At 37.9% G+C, this 19,892-nt stretch overlaps 1 protein-coding gene across 1 annotated transcript in view; it reads left to right on the forward strand.

Moving 5' to 3' along the window:
* LOC126194010 (uncharacterized) overlaps positions 1-14,684 on the forward strand; it is a 595,904-nt gene extending 581,220 nt beyond the window's left edge. The window contains exons 10-11 of the mRNA XM_049932733.1: positions 424-632; positions 12,895-14,684. Of these exons, the coding sequence (XP_049788690.1) occupies positions 424-632; positions 12,895-13,043 (358 nt within the window). The 3' untranslated portion in view covers positions 13,044-14,684. The remainder of the gene's footprint in view (positions 1-423; positions 633-12,894) is intronic.
* The last annotated feature ends 5,208 nt before the right edge of the window (positions 14,685-19,892 follow it).

Consider the following 19,892-nt stretch of genomic DNA (forward strand, 5'->3'; position numbering starts at 1 on the left):
GCTATTCTGATCAGATGAAGCGCCATCTGTCAGACATTTTTTGAACTTTTGTATTTTTTTGGTTCTAATAAAACCCCATGTCATTCTAAGCATGTGTGTCAATTTGTACCTCTCTATATACATTATTCCGTGATTTATTCAGTTTTCAAATTTATACTGACTTTTTGAGCACCCGGTAGATGTCATCATTGTCTTTTTTATATTAACACATATCATTTTTATGCATCTCGTAAATTTGGGTACTGAACTGATTTTTAAAAAGTTGCACACTGAAAAAGATAATAGATGAGTATAAAGTACAGTTGTTGTTGGCAGTAGAACCCTGAATACAGTATGTGTGCATTTCTACATTGAAGTATACTCACAATGTCTTCATATCTTTTTAGTACATGTAGTGTATGTAATTTATTTTTATTTCCTTAGTTACTTGCTTCCGGACAAAGGACGCAGCTCTAAGCAAAAGACGCCTGTACTTCGACGGACTTGTAATCCTGTGTGGAACTACACATTCACTTATGAAGATGTCAGCTTACAAGAACTCTCAGAAAGAAGTCTGGAGCTGACAGTTTGGGACCATGATAGACTAGCAAGTAATGAATTTCTTGGAGGTCTACGATTTAATCTTGGGACAGGTGTGTTAAAAATTTTGAATAATACAGAACCAATTATAAAAATAGTGTTCTTAAGTTCTAGTTTGTCTTTAATTCCAGTTACAGTTTGGCTCGTCAAAGTTCACTTCTCTGCATCTGTGGTCACATATGTCTATGACTGAAATTCAATTTGTACCAAAACAACTGCATTAGTAGAAAAATCACTGAATGCTGGCAACCTTGGGTACAAAATTAGTCTCCTGTTTAAAAGAAATAAAAGCATATGTAATTTCTTTCATTCCTTTCAAAACATCGGCCCCTCTCAAATTGTGAATCACCCAAAGCAATGACATTGTTGTCCCTAGGTGTGAAATGAGATAAAATTCGCTGAAATAATTTTGACACAGTGGCATGAAAATCAACAGAAATGTGTTTAAGCAGTTTGATTAGTTGCTATCTGAAGTGTCGGTTGAAACACTAAAAGTTAGTGTAAATGTCCCCATTGGCAAATAATGGTGTTCAAGTGGTGTGTCCAGGCATTTGTGACAAGATTAATTGTTACTGAACTTGTCTGAGATGGTATCCAAGACAGTGAACTCAAGCTGATAAAGACATTTTTATTGAACTTAGACAGTAGTTATTAATGGAAGGAAATGCCTGTGTTATAACCAATGATGAAATATAGATATCATTCAAATTTCAAAATGGTAAACAGAAACTTCCTGATTCACCAAAAAATTCCAATTTTTGGTTCTGCCTGTAAAGAAAGTTAACAACACTCTGAAACTCTTGAGCCCAAATGTTTGTGACTCTTTAGAACAGCATCTTATGATTAGTGAATTTTACTCTAACATGCTACAACATAAAGTAAAAAAGTAATAAAATCCACCTTACACTTGTGACTCCACATCATCCAGTTGTCATCTCTTCAGCCCTTTCAAAGCATTTTTACATGGCACCTTGTTCAGATACAGCAACTCAGCAGTGGCTCAGACACCAGAGCAATGAGATGAATTCTGAAAAGTTGGCAGAGATAACATTGAAAATAGTGTAAATTTCATTGTAGTTAAATAAAATAATAATAACATTTAATGAGGGTAGCAAGTATGCATCCTTGGATATGTGGTTGAAAACCCTTTGTGGGCAGACCCATCTGTTACAAGGTAAGGGAAATTGTGCCTAAGGATGGCTTCTGTCTTTCTTTTGTGAGGAGAATGGCGTGCTGAGAAGTAGTGCCTCTCAATGTTTTATGTGAAAACCCTTGAAACTTTTTAAATAAAACAAATGTTATTAACTTTCTACATCTTTATTCTTCATGTCTACATATTTATTTCTCAACATAATCACCCTCGAAATGAATACATTTCTCTCAATGAGAGACCAGTTTGGTGATACCATCAATGTGTAACATTTGACATCATTAATCTAGCCATAACCTCACCCTTGATTGCACCCCTTCATCACTATCAAAGTGAGGTCCTCAAAGGTGTTCTTTGAGTTTTGGAAACAGATGAAAATAGTATGGGGCCAAATCAGAACTGTACGGTGGACAATCAATGTCAGTGAACCCATGGCGTCAGATTGTCGCAGATGTCAAAGTTCTTCTGTGTGATCTGGCACTGTCACTATACACAGTATCATTCTATGGATTTCAGTTGGAGACACTTTTCTGTGTTTAGAAACTTGATTACAGCATCCTGTTTCTCACGCAACAACATAGTTATGAAGGAACTGCCAGGTGGGAGCTCTCTGGTGACAGAGGGCAGAGGGTGGCAACTTGTGTCAAGAAGCAGGATAGTTGGCCAAGTAATATACAAGACATGTAATACCTCAACCAATATTGAGAACAGGCATTGCTTCTCAGCACACCCTTGTAGATAAAAAAGTCTGTGGATTTGGAATTTACAATTAAAAATCCTATCTTGTTGCTTTGTGTTGGTGTTTGTAACAAGATCCTTAAGATGTATGCTGTCATTTGTATATTTAAAGAGCTTGTTGTAGTTCAAGAATGAGTGTGCTGAATATAGTGCATATCATTCTTATGCCTGTTCTACTTGCTCTCTTCCTCTTTGTTGATCAAGTAGCATGAGCAAGAGTCAGATGCAAAACTGCAGCTTCTTCCCTTGGTCAATTTAGTGCATTTTTTCATTGATTACAGTGATGAATATAAACTTTGACCTGTTAGATTAAAGCTTCTTTTGAAAGAACTTGAAAAACTATCTCTACTTGTATCAGGTTTAAAAATGTGGTATCAGTAGACTGCAAATCTTTCCGCCACATATGACACTATTGTATGGAAGTGAAACATGATCAGTTGAAAATACTGAAAACAGGAAATTTTGGGAGCAATTGAAACATGACACTTTGACAGTCTTTAAAAATTGAGTGGACAGATAAACAACAAAATGAAGACATTCTCAAAAAATCTGAGAAGAAATCTTCGGAAGACCATTATCAGAAGAAAGGACAGAATCCAGGAATAATTAACTTTTCACTGGAGGGAAAGGTAATCAGTTGAGGAAAAGATTGAAATATGCAAAACAAATTTTGGAGAGCTTATGACGTAGTACAAAAGCTTTTAAAAGATTTATATTAAAAAAGAAAGAAAATAGATAAATATTAAATATACAATCATTACCATCATGTTGACATTACTTCTTTACAAACTCGCCACCCAAATTCAAACATTTGTCATACCATGAACCAGCTTCTTTATCCCTTTATCAACGATGATCCCACTTGGCACTTCAACCAGTTGTTGACAGCATTCTTGAGCTCATCATCAGTTGTGAAGTGTTGAGTAGCCAGCTAGTTTCATAGTTCACATATTGCACCCATAACTTGGTTCCTGTCACAATTCTTTCAGAAATTCATTCTACTGTTCGTAGTAACACCGAAGGAATGCAAAGTCTGAATTCATTCTTTGAACATCATTTATACTTTTTTGTACCCACCAACAAAAGAAGGTTATCCATGAAATCCTAGATATAGCTTCAGAAAGTTTGGAAATTGTGCTCTGACATTTCACATACACAATTTTGCCACCTTGTTGAATGGGTCTCAGTCGCATCAGAATGACTTCTTCAACCACTTTCATCATGCACATCTAAGCAAACAGATTCAATTATATCCACTATTCCCTCATGATACACTGTCACTCCTACCCTATTCTGCATACATACAATACAAACACCGATGAATCTTGGTGGCACTGTCTCCTTCTGCTTGCAGAAGGTGAACATACATCACTACTGGTGAGAGGCTCGGTAACACCACCCATTTCAATTGCTTGTGGCTTACACACTGATAAAGGCAACAGAGAGCTGATTGACACCAACTTCTCCAACCACAATTATGCACTACAACCATTTGTTTATTATTAATAGCAAATCGGAGAGTAATCAAATGGTAACAGGAAAATGATTGAATAAACTGAATTAAACAAACAAAATCATTTGGGAATGTCTGCAAGAGGATGCACTCTCACATAAGAAGGAACAGTGAATATATGGTACAAAAATCAATTACAAATAGTATGAAGTAGTCATTGTATGAGTTGCAATAGCAGACAGCAGGGTAACTAACAACAGGGACAAAATTGTTCAAGCATTCAAATTTCTTTAAATGAGAATAGATGAATTAGAAATGTTGATATTTGATAATGAAAATAATTACTTTCTGGCAATAATTGCCAGATGAGGTGTACAAAACCATTTTGGTAAGAAGAAGGGGAGGTTCCTAGAGATCATTTCATTTCAATAAAATTGATTAACTAGTAGGTAGTGAACTTGCCAAATTACACAGAAGTTTCAGTAAGTTTGGGAACTATTTTTGCATGAGAAATAAGTGGTACACTTTACTGTAACAAATATGGAACTATATAGGATGAAATTTCCTGTATTGTTTTTGTTGTGGCTGGCAACACTCTTTCCAGTACACGAAACCTGCTGTTGTGCATTTTTAATTATTCTTTGCTAGCTTGAAAAAGGATTCATCTTTTTTCCTTAAATTATTTACATTCCACATGGACTTTCAATTACCAAACTAATATGATGAGAATTTTCCTAAACTTCGTTCCTTATTTTACACTGGTGTGTGAAATTTACGGATGAAAGTAACTTCCCCATGATGTGCCACTGCCAAGTCACTTAGCTCAATGAAACTTGGTTCGTGTATAGAAACAGATCCTACAGAACAGAAGGTAACTGAAAGAAATATGCAATGAGACTAACAGAAATGACACTTTTATTCAAAAACAATAATTACATTGAAGTGACTGTGATTTTTTTATGATCCCCATGACATTAAAAAAGGGTGTGTGACTATCACAGATGATAAAGTGACCATATTCAACAATGTTCTTGGGTGCATTACTGATGCCCACCTCTCACCATTTGAGGGTATGGGAATCAACCAAGAACATTGTCGAACATGATCGTTGTGGTGGTCAAGTTGATATGGTGTAGGGAGGCAACATATTGCATGCGTGTACTGACCTCCAAATCTTTGAACACAGCATACTCTTCAATCAACATTATTGTGATACTGCTTCTTTTCACGGGCTCATTCAGCCCTGGCTTAATTTTTATGAATGACAATGTGCACCCGCATCAAACTGTACAGATGGTGGAACTCTTGGAACGAGATGCCATTTGGTCCTTGGACTAGGGTGCCCATTCCCCCAACATAAATCCCATGGGCATGTGCGGATTGTATTGGGGAGACTTGTTGCAACACATCCACATGCAGTGATGACCATCCAGCATTTGTAAACTAAGCTGATGGAGGAATGGAATGGCTTGCCACAAGACTTCCTTACCGTTCTTGTGCACAGCAAGGGAGCATGTTATAGAGCATGCTTCACTTCCATGGTCATCACACAACTTATTAAGAACCATGTCCCATGTTTTGTAACGTTAGGGGACCCTCATAAATGGTGGTGATTTCAGTGTAATTATTGTCTTTGAATAAAAGTATTATTTCTGTTCATCTGATTGTGTATTTCTTTCAGTTATTATTGGTATACACTGTAGCAACTGTTTCTGTGTATGATCCAAGTTTCATCTACCTATGTTACTTCACAGTTAAAGAAACATCATGTGAAAGTTAATTTAGTTTTGCACCTCAGTGCATTTTGAGGTAGTCTGTATTTATTAAACCTACTGTGTATTTACAGAATGTCTGAACAGTGCTATATTATTATACTTCACAATAAAGGAGACTGACGAGAAACAAAAATGTTACAAACCTTTCAGCATTTCCTGTGTAATTCACAGGAGGTTCATTAAAATTATAACGTAGGGTACAGGAAAAAAATGGAGATTTTAAGCTACCAAAAGGAACATGCTGGCTGCTGAAGTTCATGTAACATGATGGACCATTTTCAGATCATGAGCAAAATTATAGAACAAAACAATGAGTATTAATTATCAGTTTGTTTGGGATTCATAAAGGAACTATGAAAGGTCTTGGCTCAGTTTCAACACGATTTGTATTGACAGCCCTTGAGAAATAAGTCATTGATTCAGACTATCATAGTACAATGAAAATAATGTGTCATTCACCCAAATGTTAAAAATTTATGGTGTACCTCCTTGATGCTTTTATCCATAATAATTGTTTTGGGAAGTCCTTCAGTGGCCCATCTTCACCCAAATGTTAAAAATGAAGTAGTAGTTAGTTTGTAACTTTCACAAACTTTGGATGAATTCTATTGACAATAAAATATACATGAAAAGTATTTTATAATGGCATGAAACTTCTGCTTGACTTCATGATGGTAATTCGCAATTCACAATTGAATGAGGAGCCAGGCAAGGAAATTCTGTATCACCTAAACTATTCTCATCAGAGGTGGAGGGTGTTAGCAGTTTCCTGAACGGGATAAACAAAGAATAAATACATACTTATGGATATATCATTTGATTTTCGGATGACATTGTTCCATTTGTTTGCACTGTAGATGAACTTCAAGTATGAATGTAAGAATTTGATATATCAAATTTGAAGGGAGAACAAGAAATCAGTTAAAATAATACTAAAATGATGTATCATGAACATATTAAAAAGGAAAGGGTGCAAATTAACAGTGTACTCATAGAACCAGTCGATATGTTTTTGTGTTTAACACAGTTAATGTTTAGACAGCAAAAAAATAAACATGTAAATAATAATAGCCTTAAGTACTTTTTACAAAATGAATATAGATTTCAAAATTAAGTTTCCAATATGTTTGAAAAGGAAAGTTTGTCGTGGGTGTGTATCTCCAGTTTAACCTAAGGTTGTGAGGCATCAACTCTCCATGCACAAAACATTCAGTATTGAGAGTTGTTGTTCACCAGTCGTGTTGGGAATTAGTAACACAGGCCAGGAAACAAACAAATGTAGCCATGCAAAGGGATGATAGATGGGCCATGCCCAAGTTCTCTGCTGGATTCCTAGAGATGATAAAATAGCAAAAGTATTACCTAATGGTACAAGATGTTAGAAAACATGTAAGATCAAAATGGATGTGTTTTACTGAGGGCTGTGATGTGTCATTCAATACCATATGGTGCACCTTCTTTATGCTTTCACCTGCAATTATTGTCTTGGGAAGTCCTTCAGTGGCCTATCTTCACCCAAATGGTAAAAAAGAAGTAGTAGTTTGTTTGTAACTTTCACAAACTTTGGGTGAATTCTGTTGACAATAAAATATACAAAACAAAGTATCTTTTAATGTTATGGTATTCCAGTTTATTCATCTGAAGAGACCACATCATATAGATGAAACTATTCCCCATATCAAGTTGACACTTGAGTTATAGTCTGTGAAATGTGTACTAAAATATGGAAAACAAAATTTTGTTGATATAAATGTCATTTCAGTATTGTGCTGAAAACTTTCTTTGCTTTGCCCTTATAAATGTTGTTTTAACAATTTTTCAGAAGTGGTTTTAAAGTTAGTTTGACATATACATAAAGAAATGTTCTCGTAAATGCTACAAGCAATGCTGAAAAGAATTGCAAGTATGATATTGCTTCCATTGGCTCACTGTCAGATCAACGCCTCAATCTGCATAATTACTTTAAACAGTGTAGGAAAAGACAGATTTGCTACATACCATAAAGAAGACACTTCAAGTTGCAAAGACATACAATTAAAAGACACTCACATATAGCTTCCAGCCACAGTCTTCATCAGTAAAACACACACACAAAGACACACACACACACACACACACCTCATGTACACATGAATGTCAACTCTAGCATCTTGGACTGGAATACAGCATCATTTGGGATGCAGATACCAATCTGGAGGGGGTAGGGAAGGTGAAGGGATAGTAGTGTACAGGTGGGGAGAAAGACGAACGCTGTCTGGTGGAGTGTGCAGGGACTAGAGTGCCAACAGGTGCAGTGTCAGGAGTTTATGGGGCAGGGAGGTGGGGGAAAAGGAGCTAAAAAGGAGAGGAGTGGGGAAAGATGAGTGGATGCGTTGGCAGAGGGCAGCAAATAAACAGGGTGGGAGATGAGAAGCAAATGGAAGAGAAGGTATTCAGATGGTGAAGGAATGAAGATAGTGTGTCTTAGCTCTCTTTGCCCCGAGTCCAGATCATGAAGATATTGTCAATAAACCTGAACCAGACTAGGGGTTTGGTGTTTTGGAAGGCTAGGAAGGCCTCCTCTAGATGGCCTTTAAAGAGGTTGTCATAGGAGGATGCCATGCAGGTGCCCATTGCTTTGCAGTGGATTTGCTGACATACCTTCCCTTCAAATGAGAAGTAGTTATGGGGTAGAATAAAGTTAGTAAGGTGTTTGAGGAATGAAATAGTGGGTTTGGAGACTTAAGGACATTGGGAAAGGTAGTTTCAATAGTGGTAACACTATGGGCATGAAGGATGTGGCATCAACAGTGACAAGTAGGGATCCATGGGGTAAAAAGGGGTGGTGACAGTGGAGAGTTGGTGAAGGAAGTGGTTGGTGTCTTTGATGTAGGAGGCTAGATTACAGGCAATTGGTAGGTGTTGTTGGTAAATGAATAGCAAAATTCTTTCTGTGGGGGCACAGTAACCAGCCACAATGGGGCATCCAGTGTTGTTGGGTTTGTGGATTTTGGGGAGAATGTAGAAGACGGGTATGTGGAGTGTCATAGGGGTGAGGATGGAAGTGGATTCAGGGGAAATGTTCTGGGAAGGGCTTAAGGTTTTAAGCAGGGACTGGAGTTTGTGTTGGACTTACGAGGTGGGATCACTCTGACGGAATTTATAGGTCTTCTGCTAGGTAGTCACTGCAATTCATAACAACAGTGGTGGAACCTTTGTCTGCAGGTAGGATAATTAGGTCAGGATTTGTTTTGTATAGGACTCTTCTTCCTTCTACTGAAAGGTTGATGTTCTGAGGAAGAGACCTGGGGAAGGATGGTGATGCCAAGTTGGAGGTAAAGAATTCCTGGAAGGTGACCAGATAGTTAGGCGGGAGGATCGTGGTATGAACTAGAAGAGGCAGGGTTCAGTGTTGGAATTGGTTAGTTTCAGTTGGAGGGATTGGCGGCAAAGAAGTGCTTCCATTGCAGGAATCAGGAGAAGGAGAGTAGGTCTTTGACAAGTCCAGCACGGTTGAATTTGAGTGTAATGCTAAAGGTGAGGCGTTGGGATAGGATTCAAACTTCTGTGGAGCTGAGGGTTTTGGTGGAAAGGTTAGCAATAGCGTTACAGGAAGCAGGTACTAGTGCATGATCCTGATTTATCCATCTTGTCCAGGTGACAGTTGGTCACATGTAGGTTGAGACGGGTGTTAATGCTTCTTTTTGTAGTTACTATGTACACTAGGCAACAAGTGCATGAGATTTTATATACTCCTGCTGTGGCAAGCAGCATGTTTAGGTCCTTTGCAGTGTTCAGGATTCGCATACCTTTCTTATTGGTGTAAACACTGTATCAATACTGTGTTTTCTGAGTACTGTGATAGATTTTATAAATGGAAGGAAAATTTTCCCATTAGTCAGTTATTTTTCATTAGAAACTCTGGATCTTCTAGGCTGTAGCACCCTTTTTATCTCTTTGTCAGAGTACCCATTTCTTGTGAAGGCCATTCTTAACCTTTCATTGGAAAGGTGGATCCTCTACCATCAACACAAAGATGGGGTGCGGTAACCCATCATTTCTACAATTATCCTACCTCCATTGATTTTCCATGCAAGACCTCTACTACTTTGTTGTTTTACATTTTGTTCCTTTTTATTACTTCTTTTTGTAGTTACTATGTACACTAGGCAACAAGTGCATGAGATTTTATATACTCCTGCTGTAGAACATTTTACAGTGAACAAATCGCATATTTATATGATAAATGATAACATTTTATAATGAACATTTATCTTTGTAACACTTGACAATGAACACATTAGTGCTTACATAATAAATCCAACATACAATAACTGTCCAAGTTCTGTATATGTGCCTGCGTTTGTCCTTCACAACAGCCTTGAAGTCACTTGGCAGGTGCTTCAGCTTCAGGGATGCAATTGGGACAAAGGGAGATCGCATGTTCGGCAAGACAAATTTAGGGATTTTTTTTTTGTTTCCTAAACATTCTAACCAGAGTCATCTTGTGCTTGCGTAGGTTTGTAGTGGCCAGTGGAACACTGGTGTACCAGAATGAGATTTTCACTCTGCAGCAGAGTGTGCACTGATATGAAACTTCTTGGCAAATTAAAACTGTGTGCTGGACCGAGACTCGGACTCGGGACCTTTGCCTTTCGCGGGCAAATGCTCTACCATCTGAGCTACCCAAGCATGACTCAGACCCCGTCCTCACAGCTTTACTTCTTCTACTTAGGTCTTCTACGGTTCACAGGCGAGCTTCTGTAAGGTTTGGAAGATAGGAGATGAGGTACTGACAGAAGTAAAGCTGCGAGGACGGGGCATGAGTCGTGCTTGGGTCGCTCAGATGGTAGAGCACTTGCCCTGCGAAAGGCAGAGGTCCTGAGTTTGAGTCTCGGTCCGGCACACAGTTTTAATTTGCCACGAAGTTTCACTGGTGTACCAGTTGTCCATTGTTAGGTTTCTTCCCGATCCAGATCTCTTTGCTATGAAGTGTTCAATCACATTAGCTGGAAAGTTGTTCTTGTGGAAAACTCCTCATGTTGCTTTCCAACATACACCTTCATGCAGGAGATGTAGAACACCTTAGAATCAATCATACATGGTGAAGATCTTGGTGCTGTATTTGGCCATCTTTGTCAGGATGTATTGAATGAAAAAGCATCAACCATAGAAACTCCTGTCAATTGTAATGTTGCTACCGAGGATGCAACTGTCATGGCAGTTCTTGTTGAACTAGCCGAAGACTTCACAGATTGGACAGAGTTCATCCTGTGCACATCAAATCTGTCGGGTATTGAGATCATCAAACTTGAGACAGCCCAGGAGGAATCTGACTTGAGTCACGTTCATCATCAGGGGGAAGATCTCATCATCAGTCTCATCGGTGGCCCAGAAGCTTGCCAGGTTTGTCCGTCTTCTCATACAGGCTATCTGTCTCGGTCTTGTAGTTTTCGGTCTTCTTGTTGGTGCAGTCAACGATGATCTGGACAGTCTCTGGTGTAACGAAAAGACTAAGGGCTTTCTCAAGAGTCTTTGCACTTCTCGCGTTTCCCATTCATCCACGAGCTTCTTTGATGACGTTCCAAGATCTGGTCCTAACCTGCTGTGGGCCTGGAGGATTAGTAGCTCTTTCAGCCTAGCACTTTCCCATCTGTATGATGACATCTAAAATATAATGTAATATGCATAGTTGTAATATACTATAATCAAATGATTGTAATTTAATACAGCAGACAAATACAATTGGCCCACTTGTTATTTACATCAGAAAGTATAAGGCTGTCGTAATAATGTATTATGATATAGTATTATGAATATGTACAAAGTGTCTGTCACTTATGTCTGGCACAGCAGTTTTGAAAATACAGGCAACAAGCACGGAAAGGTGGAGTGCAGTAAACCCCAATGGAGAGAATGAAGATGTTTACTCATCAAATTCTAGTGCACAAATGAGGAAAATCCATGGAGCACACTTGGGTAAATGCCTGTGACAGCTGTTCAGAACCTCAGCAGTGCCTGTGCCTCTATCTCAGGATTATACTCAAAAGTATGGCCCATGGGGTCCACTGCACTCTGGCCTTTTACTGATAGGTTAATTGATTGACCTCACCCTCCAAGTACTGTAGTTCACATATTTTTTCAGCCCAGTTTACTAATGTTTTGATCACTCCTTGTTTCTGCTATGGATGATTATTAGAATTTTTGTGAAGGTGAGTGGGCTTTCTGTATAGACCTATCTATCTATCAGGTTTTCTAATTACCTGTACGTCCAAAAATTAAATATGACTGTCTTTTTCTTTTTCCATGGTGAGCTTTATATTAGTGTGTGCTGTGTAGTGTGTTTCATGTGGCTGGATCTAGCTGTCTCCGTTTACACCTATATAAACATCAACACTAGCATCTACGAAGATTCTCTACATTGAACAAAAACTAGTAAATTGCACAAACATTTATTAAATGCAGAAGCATGCAGCACCAAAAATGTTGAGGAATTTTTCCTGCTGTAGTAACAGCTTAGGTTGTCTTCTGGCAGTTGAACCCCTTTCATTACAGTATTAGTCCTAGTAGCAAAAACAGCTTTGGGAGCATTGCTGGTTCTTGTGTGGACTGCTAATGATAATTATGATTATTTAGAAAATGTAGAAATTCAGACAGTTCTTTTTCTCCATGAGGCCATGTAACAGCTTTCTGAGTCATCAAAGTCTGTGATGAAGTCTCCAGCATTGTAAAACGAAACATTAGGTAGGGCATTATGCCTTGGACCACAGTCTTATGCCAGTAAATCAAATATCAGCAATATTGCAAATGCCAGCTGTGTAAGCGTACATTGTGTAAATAATGGGAATAAGTTTTGCCATATGTTTATGTTGGAAAACATTGCTTAAAATAAGTAGTTAGATGGATAACTTCACCAGATGTTTGCATAGTGAGCTGCAGGTTTGAACCACATCTCTTTCACGTCTTTAGTATATTACACAACCTTTTTAGAGTTATATTATGTTCTCTTGCAATTGATGAATATTTCTTGTAAGATATTTGATATATATTAATAGCAGACTGATAAATTTACAATGCTTGACAAATCGTAGTTGGATTTGGAGGATTGGTTCACAGGAGAAAACAGAACACAAAGCATTTCCTATTTCTTGTTTTCAGTAATGACTTTTTAGTCTCCATTACAAGGCAACAATATTTATTTATATTCTCATCTTTTCTAGGCAAACACTATGGGAAATCTGTGGATTGGATGGATGCAACTGGAAAAGAAATGACCTTGTGGCAAAGTATGCTGGAACGGCCTAACTTCTGGGTTGAAGGATGTCTGACATTACGTCCTTCACTTGAACATCGCAGCACAAACTCATAGTTTTAGTGGTTAATGTAAATGTTAGTGGTGCATTTATGTGGAAGTTTTATACACCTCTTTTGTTATTCCTCAGTTGATTTTGTGTATTGATAAGTTTTATCCACAAGTATGATCATTTGAAAAGAATGGGCATTGTGTCCCTTTTTCTTTATTTTTTAAAAGTTAGAAATGTAAATGGCTGTACGATGTCTGTTCCTTCTAAGTGTTTATTAAATTATTTTTATATGGAAGATAGGTGAGCCTCATTTCAGATGAACTAGAGTAGCATATAATGTATTTTTGTAAATGTATTACTGTAATAGTCCATTGAAAGAAGTCATTTGTTAAACTGAAAGTGATAATTTCTATCCTTCAGTTTGAAATGAGACTCATAAGTGAGTTAAATCTTTTTATATGGATGTTGATTTTGCTACCAACAAGATCATGAGGTATACCTGTTTTGAGGTAAAATATTATCTGCTCCTATTACAATATCTTTAACATAGGGTGATTTGGTATGTAAGAAATAATAAATTCAGACTTGTACTCTGTTAACATATATTTAATCATTATTTAAGAGAAAACATTGTTTACATTTAAAGTAATAGCAGTGAATGTCCATATTTTTATACAGTACCCATACTACAGGAAAATTAATGTGTATGAAAAATGGAAATTTTAAGAGAAGCCACTAGCTAATTAGGTGAACGCATTTGTGTTCATAATAGTTGGAGGTATGCTGAAACAGTGCTTCCTTTCTTGTGCTAAAAATATATATTAATTTGATAAAAATGATAAAATGTAATAATAATTTGATGTACAGGCTGAGAAATCATTCTCAAAGGAGTATTACTCTTACAGTTATTATTATACATGTGTTGTCTGCAAAAAGTGATTTAGAAAGAGATTCTTATTTTAGTAGTAGCTTCTGACTGTATTGTTCCTAAGAATTTGGGATAATTGTATCAATGTCTCTTTTGTAGCTGCAACAAATTTTTCGGTGTTATTGCTGTTTAATGTGTGTGTTAATTATAACAGTATGAACTATGGCTCTTTAGATGTACCTAAGTAATATATAAATGCAAATACACTAAGCTTACCGTATTACCACAGTATGGGAAGGAAGAAAATAATCATGTTTTGACGTGTACCTTCATCTTCAATAAAAGTGGCAAAATGTTGCATTATTAGAAAAGTTGAATAGTAACTGGATTGTCTGTGTTTCAGCATTAAGTTCAGTTTCTTTTCTCTCTAAACATACCAACTGTTTGATTGATTTTGATATTTTTAAAAATAGTGTAATAGCTTTTTGTAAATCACTAAATTGCTTCTTAAAAAAGATACATAAAGTAGAACATGTGTCTAATTTCATTTCTACTATTGAAAAAATTCCTCCAGTTTGTTAGTTTTAGTGAACTTTTTACAATTTTACATTTACTTGCATTTTACACATGTAACTCTAAAAAAGCATTCCACAATCCAAGTTTTAGTTTTTGATTCAGTAATTTACATTACTAAGATAACAGGGCACAAGACTAGTGTCTTCTTACCATTATAGTGGTTTGAAGTATTGATCTCTCAGACATTGTCATTGTATATAGTTATATCATGAGTCATGTTATTTTCTAATTGTCAATAAAACACCATATATATTCTGTTTTAAAAGAACTGTTGTTTTATAGTCTCCAGTTATCACCCTACCATTCCCAATTCTGTAGTTTAATGAAATCAATTGACAGTGTGTCTTGATGATGAATCCAGTTATTGGATTCTACAAAAATGAAATTTATTTTATAAGCTGCAGAGATGGAAGCAACACCACTTTGGAGATTTTTCCCACTATAATCATATGGTTGGATATTTAGTAAAAGAACCAAGTGGTAAGGACACTATGTTAATGTAAATTGTGAAATCTTAATCTGCATAAGTGAAAAAGTGAAATGCACGAAAGTAATGACTGACACATTGCTACATACATCCATAATTTGTACAGTATGAACTACATGCAACCTTTTTTTATATATACACTCTGTGTTAAATAAATTAGAAATTCATTTGACACATTGGGTGTGAAACTTGAGCTCATTATTGGATCTGACTCGGAGTCGTTGGTCTAGTATGTAAGGGGACATAATGTTCTGGCTGACCAGTGGAGATGTTTCGAGTTTAACTTCGGGGTGGAGACTTTGACACAATCCTACTCAATGAGATCACACCACAGACTTTACAAATTAGTTACACATGGTTTTTAAGTGTTTACTTCCCGACTGCAGACATGATTGTTGGTGGGATGGACCAGTTAAAGAACATAATGTGATCTGGTGAACACACAATCTCTTGAAATTCAGCTATGTAGATTTTACTGTTTTGAGTGGACTGTGAAACCTAACTGTTTTCTGTGTTATGAAAAAATGTTGGAAGTTAGTAAATTATAAAAGTATGTGGAACACTGTTCTGCTTCCTAGTTGAGAATCCCCTGCGTTATGGCATTCCTCTTGGAGATAATTTATGCAAAATATTAATTAGTGCCTGAATTAATAATTGATTGGCATCATGATTCAGAAAAAATATGACAATATAAGTAAAGCATTAAAAGTCAGGATCTAGAGCAGTGAGACAAAATAGGCAGTTGACGTTACGAGGGTACAAACTTTCAGTGTCAGTTATTTTATAAATAAAATTGTTTCAAGTTCTGCCTATTACCCCATTGTGTACTATGGTAACATTTTCAGTTAGCTATAATTTTAAATTAAGTGAGCTCATAAAATTAATTGCATCATTGTAATCAGGAAGATTAGAAACTTTGCTTTTGACTAAATAACACTTTAACTTGTTCTTGTACTTTCCTCATGTTTCGTGTGTCACTATCAAAAACAAAATGAAAAATCAGGGAAACGTTTAGCTATTCATGGGAGTATAAATCAACAGGTGATGGAGTTCCACTTGATACGTCTCACTGTGTACGATTTGCATTGCTGAAATTTCGTAAACGCTCAAAGTGGGTGTTCATTCTGGTAAATTTTCTTACAGACCTAACTTTCCAAGAAAAGTTTATGACATTGTCCAGCGCTTGGATTTTAATCTTGAGAGAAAATCCCCTTATATAAAACAATTCTAGGTGCAATAATGTCATCTCACTTACATACACTGACAGAAAAAATCGCTATACCAAGAAGTAGTTGTGTGACAAAGTTGGTTGGCATGTTTCTATATATGAAAGATGATATTTGATCAACCTTTGCACCCTTTGCGTAACAGTGGCACTAGTAGAGCCACTATGAAAATGCAGATTAGATTTGCACCACTTGAGACTGGACGTGGTTAGTTGATGTTAGCCAAGAATCTCTTTAAGGCAACAGAGATGCCTTTATCATCACCTTACTGAGTTTGAACAAGGCTGTGTAATAGGGCTATGAGAACCTGAATGTCCCTTCTGCAATATTGCAAAAAGACTTGGTTGGAATGTAACCACTGTATAAGATTGCTAGCAGCGGTGGTCACTAGAATCCAGGATGTAACAGAAAGAAATACTTGATTTTAAAAAATCATACCTATTATGTTATTCGAGATATGTAGATGAACAACATACTGTTGGAAAGAGCATACACTGGAGTTTTACATGGTTCCCACTAGGTAGAAGCAGTATGCGCCCTCTTCAGTTCTGGTAAAAATGGTGTTGGGACCACAGAAAGCATTTTATGTTCTACATTTTGCACAGTGCAGGTCAGTAGTAATTGTTTACCATGACTTTCGTTCTGGACATGGTGTGAGTCCTCCTACAGCACAGAGCATTAGACAATGGCATGAACAGTTTTGGGCCATCCCATAGTGTCTGACACAGACATCGAACGCATCCGCCATAGTTTCACAAGGAGTCAGCAGAAATCAAAATTCACCGTGCAGCTCGACAGCTCAACATGCCCCCAATGTCTTACTGCAAACTCTTCATGAAGATGACAAATAACGAGTGGAGTTCTGTAATTTTGTTCTTGGCAATATGGAGGATGACAGTTTCCTACCACACTTTAGTGACGAGGCAACATTCCATTTAAATGGAAAGGTGAACCATCATAATGTGAGAATATTGGGTATGGAACAATCATATGAAGTTGTACAACATGGGAGGGACTCTCCCAATTTCCCCCCCCCCCCCCCCCCCCCAGGAAAAGGAGTGTTGTATTGTGTATGTTAACCGGGGGGGCTAGAAATGACAGAGAGGCTCCATCCCTGCTGCAGCCGCAGTGGTCCACAACCCCACAATGACTACCCCAGTCCACTTCACCCTTCCGCCGCCCCACACCGAACCCAGGGTTATTGTATAAGCCGCAGTGGTCCACAACCCCACAATGACTACCCCAGTCCACTTCACCCTTCCGCCGCCCCACACCGAACCCAGGGTTATTGTGCAGTTCGGTCCCCAGTGGACCCCCCCCCCACGGAACGTCTCACTCCATACGAGTGTAACACCTATGTTTGCGTGGTAGAGTAATGGCTTGTTTGCGCAGCAATCGCCGACATAGTGTAGCTGAGGCAGAATAAGGGGAACCAGCCCGAATTTGCCGTGGCAGATGGAAAACCGCCTAAAAACCATCCACAGACTGGCCGGCTCACCGGACCTCGACACAAGTCCGCCGGGCGGATTCGTACTGGGGACCAGGCACTCCTTACTGCCTGGAAAGCCGTGCGTTAGACCGCATGGCCAACCGGGCGGGCAAAAGAAGTATGGTCAATTTTTCTGTGCCGAGAACATTGTCACAGGAAGCATACATTTCAATATGCTTGATAACTTTCTTTTCCCACAGTTGGAGACCGACCCGAATGACTTCCTTTACCAACAGGTTGAGTCACTGTCACACTGGCATCTGGAAGTGCGGGAATTTTTGAATCAAAGGATTACTGAACAATGAATTGGTCACCCTGGATCAAATGATTCAGCCCTACATTACTGGCCTCCAAGGTCACTGGATCTGACTGTATGTGATGATTTCTTGTGGGGGTTTATGGCTCATCTTACTGTGTCTGCAGCAGCAATTTGAGCAACAGTTGGCACCACGATGACACAATAAACCGTTACAAATCAGTTACTTCAAGGACACCTCCAAGCCAGATGACCTGTAGCATCCTTCCCACTGGCCCCAAATCACTGCCATCTGTGATTTCAGTGTTGTCACGGAAGAACTCAGTGGGGGGAAAGGTGAAGGTGCTCTGTTTCATTTTCCGATAAAAACTGCTTCTGCCTCGATGCCAGTGATGGTCAGATGAAGCCCTACAACCAACCTATCTGCATGCTAGGCACACTTGCCTACACAATATGTTATGGCCTGGGGTGTGATTTTGTATGATAGCAGGAGTACTCTTTTTGGTTATCCCATGCACCTCACTGCAGATTTGTATGGCAATGACCTGTTATGCTGCCATTCATGAACAGAATTACAGGGGGTATTTCCAGCAAATTAACACATACCAACTACAAACATGCTCTACAGAGTTTTGAGATGCTGCCTTGGCCTTCTAGATCATCAAATTTGTCTCCAATTGAGCATGTATGGGATGTCATTGGGTGACAACTCCAGCATCATGCACAAACAGCATTAACCGTCCCTGTATTGTCTGACCAAGTGCAACAGGCATAGAACTCCATCACACAAATTGAACTCTTGCATTCAGCATTCTAGTGGTTACACTGGTTATTAATGACAAGAATTCCACATTTGCAAAGGCTTGCCTCGCACTGTGATCTTGCAGTGTTAATCCTTAAATATGTTACCTAGACAAATGTATTTTCAAAATTTCACTACTCTACATTAATTATTGTTCAGCATTGTGATTTTTTTTCCTGTCATTGTGTGTTCCATCTCTGAGCTGTTAATTGGACGTTAGTTAGTGAGTAATATTACATAGTGAGAGGCAATACAGTCAAAGACCTGCCAATTAGTCATTACTGGTGTGGAGGTTAGTTTACACCTTCTCATTTGAATTCATGTTGCTTAGTGAATCTTTGATATTTGTTTATTGTAAGGTGTGTATCACTGTAAGATTGTCTAGTTGGTACTGTCCTACGACTTGGGGAAGAGATGTACATAATTAAGCTACTCTCAACTCACCAGTATGTGACCACATAATAAATTTCGTGAACATGATAGCTAGTACTAGAAATAACATCAGGAAGTACTATTAATTCCGCTATCAATAAGTTACCATTTTTGTTTTCTGAGGTATCATTCTTATTTTGGTTTACATCATGTTATCAAAGACTGATTCTGTTGTTACATGATCACTGACTGATGGTGCAAGGATATCCAACACAAACTAAAACAAATGCAGAATTAAAAAATATACAGTGTATTAATCTGACAGCTTGTTGTCTATGGTTAGTATCACTGCCTCTTGATCATGGGGTTTTGAGTTTAATTTCCAGCCTGGTCAGAAATTTTCTTCACTCAGGGACTGGGTGTTTGTGTTGTTCCATCTTATCTTCATTGACACACAAGTCACCAAAGTGGCGCCAGATAGACAGACTTGTACTGGGCGGCCAAATGGGCAATAATGCCACACATCTGGCTGATCAAGCAAAGTAATTTGTAAACACAGGAATCCTGATAGAAATTATATATAGGGTGGTCCATTGATTGTGACTGGGCCAAATATCTTACGAAATAAGCGTCAAACGAAAAAACTACAAAGAACGAAACTTGTCTAGCTTGAATGGGGAAACCAGATGTCGCTATGGTTGACCCGCTAGATGGCGCTGCCATAGGTCAAATGGATATCAACTGCGTTTTTTTTAAAAAATAGGAACCCCCATTTTTATTACATATTTGTGTAGTACGTAAAGAAATATGAATGTATAGCTGATTGTGTATCATGGTC

Source organism: Schistocerca nitens, chromosome 1 (assembly GCF_023898315.1).
Source record: "Schistocerca nitens isolate TAMUIC-IGC-003100 chromosome 1, iqSchNite1.1, whole genome shotgun sequence".
Classification (NCBI taxonomy): domain Eukaryota; kingdom Metazoa; phylum Arthropoda; class Insecta; order Orthoptera; family Acrididae; genus Schistocerca; species Schistocerca nitens.